This window comes from Triturus cristatus, chromosome 11, assembly GCF_964204655.1.
Source record: "Triturus cristatus chromosome 11, aTriCri1.1, whole genome shotgun sequence".
Lineage (NCBI taxonomy): Eukaryota > Metazoa > Chordata > Amphibia > Caudata > Salamandridae > Triturus > Triturus cristatus.
Window position 1 is genome coordinate 395,803,638 of NC_140594.1, and position 14,183 is coordinate 395,817,820.

The following is a 14,183-nucleotide window of genomic DNA, read 5'->3' on the forward strand; positions in this document are numbered from 1 at the left end:
GAAAGAGACTAAAAGTTGTTTACTCCGATGATGTTCCCATAAAAACGCGTTTGTATATTTTTGAAACAAGAGACGCCTAATCTGCGATAAAAAGAAAGGCTTGCCTTTGTGAAGGAAACCGCTTTGTCGGTGGTAGTAACAACTATATTAAAATGCAATTTCAATGACAAAGAAATACACACAAGTTCCAGGGGAGAAAGCCGTTCGCTGGAAACAAGAAAGACGCCCAGCTCCAAACTATTTTCAAATTAAAAAAACAAAATCACAAACACATAGATGTATATGTATTTGAAATGGGAATTCCAGTACCACCTGTTTCAAAATGAGCAGAAATGTCCCATTTTTTAATTCTTCACTTTATGTGACTATATTTGGCAATGTTGCCCCCTCTAAGAGCCATGATATACAGTGCTGCAGTATGAGAGCTAGGGCATACCATACCGCTGTAGTATGAGCACAAGACACAGGACCACAATATGGGAACCATAACATTAAGTCCTGCAGCATGAGAGCCAGGACATATCGTGCCACAATAGTATCAGTACAAGACACAGGACCACAATATGAAAGCCATAATATACAGTTCTGCAGTATGAGAGCTCGGACATACCATGCCACCGCAGTATGGCCACAAGACACCGGACTAACATATAAGAGCCATAATATACAGAGCAGCATTATGAGAGCTCAGCTAGGACATACTGTGCCACAAGAGATTGAGCATAAGGCACAGAACTATGATATAAGAGCCACGATATACAGTGCTTCAGTGTGAGAGCTCGGACATACCATGCCGCTGTAATATGAGTACATGACACAGGGCTATAATATGAGAGCCATAATATACAGTGCTGCAGTATGACAGCTCGGACAAATCGTGCCACTATAGTATGAGTGCAAGACATAGAAACACAATATTAGAGCCATAATATACAGAGCTGCAGTATGAGAGCTCAGCTAGCACATGCCACCAGAGATTGAGGATATGGCACAGGACTACAATATAAGAGCCACGATATACAGTGCTGCAGTTTGAGAGCTAGGACATACCATGCTGCTGTAGTATGAGCACAGGACCACAAATGAGAGCAATAATATACAGTGCTTCAGTGTGAGAGCTAGGATGCCACCCGACACACTCGCCTTACTAAATTGTCACAGCTAGCAGTTCAGGTATAGACAGATTTCCAGAGCTTTTCGAATTGCCAGATGGCTATCAAGTTTTCTGCTCCTGAAGTAGAGTTGAGAGGGAGAGTTTGGCGGTGTTGATGTAAGAGCTTCTGTGACACGCAGTCTACATTCATAGCCTGCCAGCCAGCTAGGGCCACTGGAATTATGAGATTTTACGACTGCAGCGATTTTCGAATAAATTAGATTTCAATCAATCAGCCCACTGACATTTAACCGGCAGGTTTGTAGAGATTCTAAATCAAGCCTTTCATCAGCCAACCGCTCTTCACTCTATCCCCCTAGTTCTATACCAATACCTCAAATTGGATACACTCGGTGCAATTTAGAGCTTATATCAAGAACGCACGCCTCGTTCACACGTCAAAGTATCTTGCCCTGGTTAAATGTAAAAGGCAACTCTGAGTTTAAATGAGATGAAAAACACCCCATCTAGCATGCGGTTATGGGTCAGTCCTTGCAGGATTGAATTAAAAGGTCAACATTTGTCAACAACCAAACCACCGGTCTCCTGATGGCAAGAGCCATCAGCCGAATAATCATGCGAAGAAGGAACTGCTGCATCGCAGCAGATTAGCGGCCGAACGCTATTTTATCACGTCACAATGCATTTCATCCAAACCCATAATATGCAAAATTGCATCCGACGACGCCACACACGGAAGTAAAAAAACGGAGATGTATATACCAAAGCGAAGCGGCTACATTCACCGGCCGTAATATAGTAAGGCACACAGTCGCGGCTCGTGTCGTGGGGGGGGGGGGGGGGGGGGTCGCGCGGGGGTGTTTTTAAAAAAAATAAAATCCTACCTGTCCTGAGCAGGTCCGGGTCCGCGCTGCCTCACCTCAGGTCCGTTACTTCTGGCGCCGCCGCCTACACACTCACTCACTGGAACAGGCGCAGCCCATCTGACCCCTCTCAGCCAATCCTGGTGCTGGAGCAGCACCAGGATTGGCTTAGAGCAGGCTTACGCTCCGCCCGCCTACCCATTACGAGACCGAGGTTTGAGCCTTGGCTCAACCTCGCTCTCCTAATGGGCATGCGCCAGACTCGGGAAACACTAGTGCGCATGACTGGGCACGGTGCAAAAATCGCCCTCCGTCCCCACTCATGCGCACTTGTGTGCTGCTGGCTGCCTGTCAGTCAACATGACGCCAGACCGCCCACCCCCTTCAGACTCTGAAGGGGGTGGGCGGTCCAACGTCATACTGACTGACAGTTCTCCCTCACCGTCGTCACCGAGGAAGCTGCGGGCGCGAGGCGCGGGCGGGGGGGCAACGCCCCAACGCCCCCAATGGACGGACCGCCACTGGTGCAGTGGGACAGAAATGAAAAGAGGACTGTGCTGAAAGATGGCTGCAAGGATTTTGAATTGAGGCCTACATTGACTAATGTTCAGAGAAGCACATTCCCTTCAACGTAATGTCTTCATTTCATGTACAGGTTATTTTTTTTATCATGTTAAGGCTCTTACGCATATGAATATAAAACCCTACAAGATACATCCCCCCTTCTGTTGCATAATTTGCCGATTTAAACCAAAAAAAAATGTGTTTCTAATACAAATTGGTAAACTAACACAAATATTCCAGAGGTGGTTTAGAGCTTTGGCAGACACTTTTCAAAGCTTAACTGGGCACCTTTTATATTTTGATTGCTCTATTTAAGTTTTAAAATTGTACCAATGAGGTAAATTTTGACCAGACGATATTAATAGCTGCAACTAATTGACTCACCAATGTATATTGTCTGCCCCATTAGATAAATTCTGACATATTCAAATGGAATTCAAACATGGTGTAAAGAACGATTCCTTTGAAGTCAAGAAAATACTTTGCTTTTTTCTTCATGCAGATTCATGTTGCACCACAGGAATTGTCCTGAAATGTGCAGTTATTTAAAGATGGCACTCACAGTACAGAAAAAGCACACACATTTGCTTTTCTCTTAGAGGGACATTTGTTATACATATGAAATGTAAAATACTGTTCTGCAAGGCTGTATCTTGTCAACGAGCTTCTAGATGTCATACTATGGACAAAGAGTACAAATAAAACTAAAGACTTGGGGGCAGATTTACAAGCCCCTTGCGCCACTTTTGCGTCACTTTTCCCATGTTAAAAGTGACGCACGCTCACTTTAACGATGTACGTTTTTACAGAAATGAATCTACTCTGGGATTTAGAAGAAAAGCATTAATATAGGGGGTTTCATGTACGACAAAATCACTATTCATTGGTGAGTAACATTTTCAGAAGGATTTGTAGAAGCGAGGCGCTTTTTTCTTAAGAACCATGGCATTTTGCAGAATCTATGTCCTTTTTTTAATCGATGTCACATACGTTGACCTTTTTATGAACACTTTACTGTCATTTCGCAAGTGTGAATGGCATTCAAATGACATCAGTTACTTTAGAGGACATCATTATTAAAACAAGGAGATATTCAATACAGCAGTATTTTTTATCTACAACATCAAGCAAACTACTTTTGTGCCAGCTTTATTTTCGTGAATGTTTTTTACTGTTTGCATTCTGCCCCTATCCATTTCTACCTATTTACCAAATCTTGCATCCAATCTTCCCATATTTTGGAGTGTCTCTGGGGCAGCCTTTTGACTTGTGCATGGCGATCTCCAAGATCATGCAGTGCTCCAAACCTCGCTGCATTTTATACAAACAAGGGAACCCGAAAAATGGCTAAGGACCACGGGAATCAATTATATATGTAGAAAACAATGGTCCTGAGCAGACACTAAATTTTACATAAAATTAAATATAGACCACAATGGGTTACTATACACATCCGATATCCAGCCGGACAGGGGATTTTTATTTTTCAGATACTAAAGGATATGTTCAAGGATAATGAAAACACTACATTTATCGTGGGGCACAATCCTGCACCCTACAGCATGGGTAACGTGCGGGGGGAAAAAAGGGAATAACAATGCAGACAGTTTAGGACAAACAACAGTTACAGGCAAAGACTGAGAGCCGTTGCAACTTGCAGGCATAAATGAAGTTGTAGCAAGTTTGACAAAATAGAGACCACAACGAGTAAGCACAATGGATATTTGTGGCACTATTTTTAAAAAGTCGACGTTTCGATCCCAAGCTCATTGATTAAAGGGATCATCTTCAGGACTAAATTTATAACATTTGCCTGGTTTTTAACGCCTGTCAGAGTAAAGAAAACAAAGAAAATAGCTTGTGTGAACAAGGGAAAACTTAGAACATATTAAGATTACTCGAAAGTTATAGCATGTCAGAAGGTCAAGGTTATCAATTGTGCACATGGAGTTGTGGTTAAAACGATCGTGCTCGGGCCTATTCCGGTCAAGTGAGTGGGGATTTGTTTGTGAGTGTGCTATGGCAAGCAGGATTTAATAAGTGACATTCAATTAGGGAATGATGAATGACTGGAGGTGTTTGGAAGTTTAAGGCATCGGCGGGCTACCTAGTTTCTACGTAAAAATGGTTTAAAAACTAGAACCACGTGAGTTATTAAAGGTGTGTGAATGTGCATTCCGATCGTGAGCGGCTTGGGGGACAGTCGTATTTATTAAAAAATAAGAACCGGTATTGGGAGGACGTGAAGTTATGAGAAACACGTAACCGGGGGTGTTAACCATTACGGGATGGCGCGTGACTCAGTGAGAAAAGTAAGTGTAACATGTATGCTTACCCCAATTGAGGACATAGGGGTATCACATATGGCAGGTCAGAGTGGAAACTGACAATGAAGAACAGCGTTGTTGCTTTTGGTTTGGTCGCTGTGAAAAAAGTTACATTGTGGTTGGATTTGGTGTGTCATAATCGATGTGGGGTTGGGATGTAAATGAGTCTAGGGCACATACCTTGCAGTTAAGGTTTCTATAAAACTTAGTGGGCGCTGGAGCGTGCTGCTCCTTGCCTGGATCGGCTGTTGGGTAGTTAGACTGTGGTGCAGATGGGCCACATTTCATGCGCCAAGTTGTTGCTTCAATATACTAATATGTTACAGTCCAAGCTTGAAGGAATTGAAAATAAGGGGAGGCTGCCTAAGTGAGGAAAAATCCTTAAAACAGTCAATTACATCGGGGTGAGGGGTTGTCTTACCTGTGGAGAGATACAGCAATGGAGATCTCTGTCCTCAGCAACAATGTGGTGTGTAGCAACCGGCTCAATGGCAGGCACTGGGCGCTGGTGCTTAGTGCTCTCATTTAAATAGAGCGGGAAACCACTGAAGGACCTCAGAGGGGTGCGAAAAGGGAGGAAGGACTATGGATGGGTGATAGCTGTGTGTAACAGCGGTGGCCATCTTGGGTGAGTGAAAAACCAAGTGCGGTTAGTGTGAAGTGCAATGCAAGGGCGTGCGTAAGTGTCAATGTGTGACAAAAAAGGAGTAATTTACGCATTAACTTATTACAGTTATTTACAGAACATGCTTGGGATAATGGCCTGCACAATTGGAAGTAAAATTTGAACATGTACTGACGAATGTGGTATATACAGTTGAAAGTCACAGTTTGTGGCATATACAGGTACAAGTCAAGGTTAAGAATATTCTCAAGAGATCAGCCAGAACAAACAATTAAAATCCAAGGTGTTGCAGTATGGTATTAGTCAATTCATAAGAGGGTAGTCCAGTCCTCATTCCTATTCAGGCCATTTTTGATTGTATCAAAAAGGATTATTGCTTTTAGTTCTTCACGGTTTAACAAATGGGTCATGTTGCTTCCTCTCTGTGGCAATTTGAGTACCTTCAGAATCGTCCAGCGGATGTCATCTTCGTTGTGTTTGGCATCCGTGAAATGTTCCACCAGTGGTGCGTTGGGTGTGTTACACCTGATACGACTTCTGTGCTGTCCAATTCTTGTCTTTACTTTTTGTGTAGTCTGGCCAATGTACAGTTTCATGCAAGGACAATGTATTAAATAGATAACATTGCAGGTATTGCAATTAGAGAAGGCATTCGAATTAACTGTAATGTTATTGGCAGTGAAACTTTTGCCTTCAATCGTAAAATCACAAACATTACAACCACCACATTTGAAATGTCCTAGGATAGGAGAAAGACCCCAAAAAGAATCAAGTGTTACATGGGGGACAGTGGTGGGAAGAGCTGCTCTTACCAAGTGATCTTTCAAATTTCTGCTTTTACGGAAAGCGAATAGCGGTCTTTCAATGCTAAGTCTACCTGCATTAATGACTGGCCAGTGCTGAATTATAGACTTTCTTATTTGGTTGGATACTGGTGAAAAGGTAGTGACGCAGGCTATTCTTTCCAGTTCACGTTTGGGTTTGGGAGTCAGAAGTACATCACGAGGGCAGTACCATGCCCTTTTGGATGCATTTTTTACTATCCTCTTGGGGTAACCACGATCTTTCAGTTTAGATGAGAGAGTGGCTGCCTCTCTGAAGTAGTCTGCTTTGGAAGAGCAGTTGCGCCTGATTCTCAGAAATTGAGAATATGGAAGTGAATCCCTCAGGGCCCTGGGGTGGTTACTTCCGTAACTGAGCAGCGTGTTCCGCTCAGTGGGTTTTCTGTACAGGCGTGTGAGCAATTCGCCTTCAGAGTGGAAGATTGTCAGGTCAAGAAAGGCAATGGCAGATTTATCAGTGGAGATCGTAAACGATAGGCCTGAGCAGTTGTTATTTAACCAATGAAGGAATTGTTGTAGTGCACTAATATCATGTCTCCAAATGATAAAAATGTCGTCAATATATCTTCGCCATAGGCAAATGCCTGGGAGGAATGGATTTGTGTCAGTGAGAATGGAACCTATCTCCAATTGGTCCATGAACAGAATCGCTAAGTTGGGGGCAAAAATTGCGCCCATAGAAGTCCCTTTGATTTGTTGGTAATACAGGTTATCAAAAGTGAAAAAATTTCTTGTCAAACAGATTTCTAACAGTTGTAAAATGAATAGTGTTGGAACAGTATGGGGGCGGGGGCGGGAGTCAAGTGTTTTTTGTATTACCAATAGAGCCGCTGTCTGGGGAATGTTGGTATACAGGGACTCTATGTCCATGGTGCATAGTGTATCTGATGTGGGGTCGAATGGATGGTGTTCGATAAGGTTTATCATAGCCATGCTATCTCTCACATAGCAGGCAGTGACAGGTACAAATTCTTTGATGAAGAAATCTACGTAAGAACCAAGAGGCTCAAGGATTGAGCCGCAGGCTGACACAATTGGTCGTCCAGGAGGGTTGGTAGAATTTTTGTGGACTTTGGGAAGGGTATAGATGACAGGTGTGCGTGGTGATTTCACATTTAAGAAAATGAATTCTTTTTTGCTTAAAAAGCCCTGACTGACAGCTTCAGTTGTAAGTTTCAAGATAAGGGCCTGAATTTCCTTGGTAGGGTTGCCTGGAAGTCTCTGGTAGTGTTCAGTATTGCCCAATTGGCGTAGGATTTCTGTTGTGTAAGTGTCTCTCTCCTGGAGCACTATGCCGCCACCTTTGTCGGCACTCTTTATCACCAGGGTTTCATTGGTTTTGAGCGTATTAATCGCTTGTTTCTCTTGGAGAGTAATGTTATAAGGTATAAATCTTTTTTTGCTCTCCAGATTGGCCAGATCTTTAAGTACTAACTTCTCAAAAGTCAGAATCTCCACTGGTAACATACTAGCAGTGGGTGAAAATGTAGATGGGGGACGGAAAGGGGTATTAGCAGTGTTGGTAAGGGATGGGTGGAGTTGAAAAAAGGCTTTAAGGCGGATCCGTCTAAAAAATCTGAGGAGTTCCGTTTGTAGCTCCATAAAGTTGGGACGGATAGTAGGTACAAACAAGAGCCCTTTCTTAAGCAAGGAAAGTTCAGACTCTGTTAATATTTGTTTGGACAAGTTGAAAATAGGAATGACATCCGTCATTGCTGTGGTATCGATGGGGGACTCTATCATTTGTAATAGTTGTTGCGTGTTTTGCGTTCCCCTGGTGGGTTGTACCACCGTTGTGTTTTCTTCGCTTTCCCTCGTTGTGGTGTGTCTACTTGGCCTCTGCCTAAAAAATTGTCAGAATGAGCTCCTCCTCGTCTTGTTGAGCTTGATCCTTCTGCTTGATCTGAGCTATCTGAAGAGTCGGCAGAGGTATCTGAAAAGCCTACCAGGTTTTGGCGCCTGTTGAATCGCCCCCACGGTCTACTATGTTGAAGGTTAGAGTAGAATCTATTGTTGTAAAAATCTTTTTGGAGATAGGGGTAGGTGTTTTCTATATTGTATAGTTTAATATCTTTTTTGATTTTATTAGACTTTTTGTTCTGCTCTAGTCTATGGAAGTCAGCGATTGTTTTTTCGACCTGTTCTAATAATTTCTTGGTTTCTTCTGTACTTCCTGAGTCCTGAAGCTGCTTTTCAATGTCCAAAATCTCAGCATCTAATGTTTTAAGGGTTTCAGTTGCAATATCTATTCCTAACACTAGCCAGTGTCGGGAACAGGTAGTGCCAGTGTAACTAAAGTTGGAGATATACTTGGGATTGTCTGTGAAGATACCGGGGATGTTCCTGACTTGTAAGCCTACGGGGATTACTTCTGCTTTCAAATATTCCGTAAGCATTAACACCATTATTTGTAACCGGATTTGTTTTTTCTTAAGTTTTTCAAGTTGCTCGGGGAGAGAAGAGTTAGTGAGGGTTGGGGCATCCGGAGTGTCTGAGAGAAGGGAGGGACCTGAGCATCTTTTCTTAATGTAATCGTCTGAATAAAGAGGTGCAAGTGCTGACATTCTGAGCTAAAGAGTAATAGAGGGTGTAAAGACACATACAAGTGAGAGGTACTAGGAAGGCCCTGCCTGTAAGAAGGTAGGGAAGGGTATAGAAAACCCTTGCAATCCAGCGATTGCGCTAATCGTATTTTATACAAACAAGGGAACCCGAAAAATGGCTAAGGACCACGGGTATCAATTATATATGTAGAAAACAATGGTCCTGAGCAGACACTAAATTTTCCATAAAATTAAATATAGACCACAATGGGTTACTATACACATCCGATGTCCAGCCGGACAGGGGATTTTTATTTTTCAGATACTAAAGGATATGGTCAAGGATAATGAAAACACTACATTTATCGTGGGGCACAATCCTGCACCCTACAGCATGGGGAACGTGCGGGAGGAAAAAAGGGAATAACAATGCAGACAGTTTAGGACAAACAACAGTTACAGGCAAAGACTGAGAGCCGTTGCAACTTGCAGGCATAAATGAAGTTGTAGCAAGTTTGACAAAATAGAGACCACAACGAGTAAGCACAATGGATATTTGTGGCACTATTTTTAAAAATTCGACGTTTCGATCCCAAGCTCATTGATTAACGGGATCATCTTCAGGACTAAATTTATAACATTTGCCTGGTTTTTAACGCCTGTCAGAGTAAAGAAAACAAAGAAAATAGCTTGTGTGAACAAGGGAAAACTTAGAACATATTAAGATTACTCGAAAGTTATAGCATGTCAGAAGGTCAAGGTTATCAATTGTGCACATGGAGTTGTGGTTAAAACGATCGTGCTCGGGCCTATTCCGGTCAAGTGAGTGGGGATTTGTTTGTGAGTGTGCTATGGCAAGCAGGATTTAATAAGTGACATTCAATGGGGGAATGATGAATGACTGGAGGTGTTTGGAAGTTTAAAGCATCGGCGGGCTACCTAGTTTCTACGTAAAAATGGTTTAAAAACTAGAACCACGTGAGTTATTAAAGGTGTGTGAATGTGCCATTCACACGGGAGGCCTGCAGGATTGCGTCACGGTCCCTTAAGTTGAAGATCCTGGCAATGATAGGTCGCGGTGGGGCCCCAGGCCTCGGCCGGCCCCCCGGAACTCTGTGTGCCCGCTCCACCGTAAAGAATTTGCTGAGGCCTTTTGGCGCTAGTTTGTTCAGGATCAGATCTTCCACAAAGAGATCGACCGGCCCATCCTCCGACTTCTCCGGCACACCGATGATGCGCACGTTATTCCGCTGGGCCCTGCTTTCAAACTCCTCCATTCTCTTAACAGAGAGGTCGCTGAGGGCCCGCAAACTGCGGATCTCCGTCTGCAGTTCAGAGACATCCGTCTCGAGGCCCGATGTCGTGAGATCGAGTGATTTGACCTTTTCACTGGTTTTCGACAGGTCTGCCCTAAGTAAGTTGACATCGATCAACACGGTGTCCAGCTTGTGGGCCAGCGAGTCGAATTGCTGGCCGACCGAAGCCTTCATGGCGTCGATGGCACCCATGACATCTTGCAGTGTCAATTCCGTCGAGGGTGACGGGCCCTCCTTAGCCGCATCCGAAAGCCCACTCGAACCGGGAGATCCCTTCTGCTGGGCATAGCGGTCCATGTTGTTCGTTTGCACGTAGCCACCTCTCCGGGTAGCTCTAGACTTTTGCTTGTCACCGTCCAGCCGGGCCGCCATTACACAGCAGGGAGAGCAGATCTAGTATACCTGTTAGGCGTAGCGATCACCCTGGGGAGTCCACCGGAGTGATGGACAGCCCCCTATGTCAATGCCACTCGACAGCCACAGATCGGTCCAAACCTAGAGCGACTGCGAGCGCCCGCCACCAGACTCGTAGAGGAAAGTCAAAAACGAAAGTGAAACCAGGGGGGGACGGGCCCGCCCAAGACTCTGGAACCGTTGTTGTTCGATTGGAGCTCGGGGACAGTGCCAACCCGAGTCTGGGGTGGCGCCGCGGGGCAGGCCTCTTTCTGGAGTACAGAATAAGCTGAGTTCCCAAAGTCCGATTTAAGTTCCGAAAACGGGAATCACCTCAGCTTCGGTTCACCCATAATATTCCTTCAAAATAGCAGGATTATAGCCAGGATAGACGTGGGAGGCTGCGAGGGTCTCGGGAGCCCTGTGCCTACGCGTCCATCTTGGTTGCGCGCTAGGCTCCTCCTCCCACCCATTAGATTTTTGATGTCATGTTTTTACTTTTTTCTTCAATATATATAAAATGTTTGCATTTACCACTGCTGTTCAAGGTAATAGTTACCATTTAATTGTTCTTAGTGATAGTTTGTATTATTGTTCTAAAATCTATTAGCTCATTGATTTTTATGGTCACATGGTTATTTTTTTCTTTTGATTTTGATTAGTTCACATTTAATGCTCATTGTTAGTCATGGACTTTATAATGTTTTTTAATATAAATGTTTTGGGTCATATTTTTTCATAGTCTTAGTTTTGAATGCAACGTCTTTTAAACATTGGATGTTTATTGGTGTTATTTTTATTTTTACACCAACTCTTAAATCCTTTAACTGCATCAGTTTTGTTTCATTTTTATAAATGAAAATAAATATTATTTTTTCCCCACTACAATAGGATGTGACATTAAACGTTCCTTATTTCTTCGTCTGATAATTGTCTTGTTGCTCAGGTTAGCTAGTAGAAGTCGAAACCGAAATATCTCCGTGGCTCATTGGTGAACAGGTCAGTTTCTCACAACCTCTGTTCCCCCACCTAAGAGGACTAGATTTGAGGCATGCAAACGAAAAGCTTGCTTCCTGTAACTGGTAAGACTGTCTGTGATTTTGGGAATATTATTTCTTACTGATCTATGTCCACTAACTTGTGAATTGTGAGAGGCGATTTACAAACAGTGGCGGCTGGTATGGCTCACGGGCGGCGGGATGGGTGCATGGGCGGGGAGCTGGGGGGATATGGGTTGTGCAGTGTAAAAAAAAAAAATAATAATACTTACTTTGCCGCCGGGTCCCGCGTCTCTGCTCCTGCTCTCCTCGTCGGACTCGAGGAACAGGAAGCACAGCCAGGCTCCCCCGACCAATCACAACGCTCCAATGCAGTGTTGCGATTGGTCTCAGCGTCCTGGTTCGACGCTTAGCCAGGGAATGGGGGCCGGGGCATGTACTCCGTGCAGGCTGTAATGCAGCCGGCATGGAGAACAGGGAAAGTGCGCATGACCTTTTTGGCCGGCCCATGAGGGCCGGCCAAACAGTCATGTACACTTAGGAGTGGGCAAACCACTCCTCCCCTGCCCTGCTCTGAGAGCAAAGTAGCCCCACCCACTGGCCTGCCCGCAAAGCAGCATGGAAACATAAAATGATAATAACTCGAAGTTCTTACCATTTTATGTTTCCTTTACTTTGCAATGCTAAAAAGCAGTGGGGCACTGCTCCTCCACCATCGAGGAGGAGCCGCCCCTGTTCACAAAGGGCCTCCAAACTCGTAGCGGAGACTCGTAGTTGTGGCTGGGGGGGGCACTTGTGGCGAGGGGCCTGCAATGGGTAACTGCATTACGGAGGTCCCGCACAACTGCAGAGCCTCCACCACGACTGTGGGGCCTCCACCACAAGTGCGAAGGCCCTTTGTGAATTGGGCTCTGAGTGCGTCAGGGTTGATATACAGAGGCCTTTACCATTATATACAATCAGCTGTTCACAGATCCTACTCACAACAGGCTGCTTACCATAGTTCCAGTTTCTCCATTTGGCCGATTCAAATTTTCCCACTTCCAATGGGGGAACAGTTTCTCCCATACTTGATTGATCAGCAGCTCGTCTCCTGATTGGTTGGCTTTGCATAGTCCCACAGCGCTGCAGATAGTATTTGGGTTCTTTAGAAAAGGGATAAAGATCAGCAGGGTGAGAAATGCTACCATCCCCTCCCAACCGATGTCTAGGAATATATATTTTAAGTATGTACGTGAAGAGGGGTGTGTATATATATATATATATATATATATAGGTGTGGACAAGTATTTGTATGCATACCTGAATTAATGTTAATGGTGTTTTTACATATGTTAGTAAAAGTCTATTTATGCATGTAAGAGTGGATGTGTTGTGTGTGTATAGAGAGGCATGTGAGTGTATTTATAATTGAGAAAATGCAGAGGTGTGTGTGTATATGCATGTGAATATAAAGGCGGCTTATATGCATACCTTGATGCATATTTTAATATGTGTTGTTCATACAAGCATGCATATCGATGTCCTATGTGCAAGGGTGTAGATGTAGGCATCTGGGTGTATATGCAGGGAAAGGCATATAGATGTTAATCGGTATGACTAAAGATAGGTGTATGATGTGCATAAGAATATGCGCTTATAGAAGTATATGAGTTTGTACGTGTGAGGTTTTATGTAAGAAGAGGGATGTAGGTTTGTGTAAAGGGAGAGGTATCTGGCTCTGTATTTGTGGGTGGAGTTATTTTGCTCTCCGCCACTATCTATATTATATTTGTTAAAAAAATGCAGTAAAGATAAGGTCACACCTATTTTATAATTAACCAAGGAATTTGTTTCAAGCCAAATTTTGGGCAAATTCGATCGGTGTAAAACGATACTTTTGAGTATAATGGCTGCTGGCTCCTCAAAATTTGAAAATCCCCAAAAAGTAAAGCCGTTGCAAAAAGCTCTATGCCAAAGCCAAAAATGTTACGAACTGCATTAAGAATATAAACAAAGATATAGCGAAAAATGCTGATCTCCTATAAAAATTTATAAAATTAGCCTATTAAGAATAAAAATACAGATAATCGTAATTGGCCCACCATACCTCAACGATCGCATCTAATTTCACAAACCTTCCAGACACCTCTGCTCTCCCGGACTCTTACTTGAACACATCCCACACATCGGGAAAACCAGTCGAGCCTTCTCTTACATCGTCTTACAGCATGGCATAACCTGCCACTAAAGAACCTCCTCCTCACTTCTTGAAATCCACAATGAGCTGAAGCCCTGGCTTTTTGAGGAACCATAGTCCCACTGTGCCCTAGGTTTGTCTAGACTCACACCTTCTCAGCACCAGGATATCCTCCCGGGTGATAGTGCTCTCTGCAAATCTGCTTGACATTCCACAGGTCAAAAAGCAAACCTTCCTAGAGAACGTCAATATTGAGAAAATGTTTCTAAAGAAATACTACGTAAGAGAGCAAAATCTTTTGACTCCTATCTCGTCTACCTCCTTTTCAAGAAGAATGTATAACAGTTCAAATCAAATTATCACAAGACAGAATATCCAGTCAGTTGGTGATTAACCTATTCACCAAATTTTTCCCTCCG

The 14,183-nt window shown here is 43.6% G+C and overlaps 1 protein-coding gene across 4 annotated transcripts in view; it reads right to left on the reverse strand.

The window, feature by feature from the left end:
* The window catches only part of SFTPB (surfactant protein B), a 190,775-nt gene that overhangs the window by 68,212 nt on the left and 108,380 nt on the right, over positions 1–14,183 (reverse strand). For 3 of the 4 annotated variants that reach the window (XM_085635240.1, XM_085635239.1, XM_085635238.1), the window contains one exon: positions 12,584–12,730. The exons of the other annotated variant lie outside the window; for it this stretch is intronic. In XM_085635240.1, the coding sequence (XP_085491366.1) occupies positions 12,584–12,730 (147 nt within the window). The remainder of the gene's footprint in view (positions 1–12,583; positions 12,731–14,183) is intronic. 4 annotated transcript variants of the gene reach the window in all.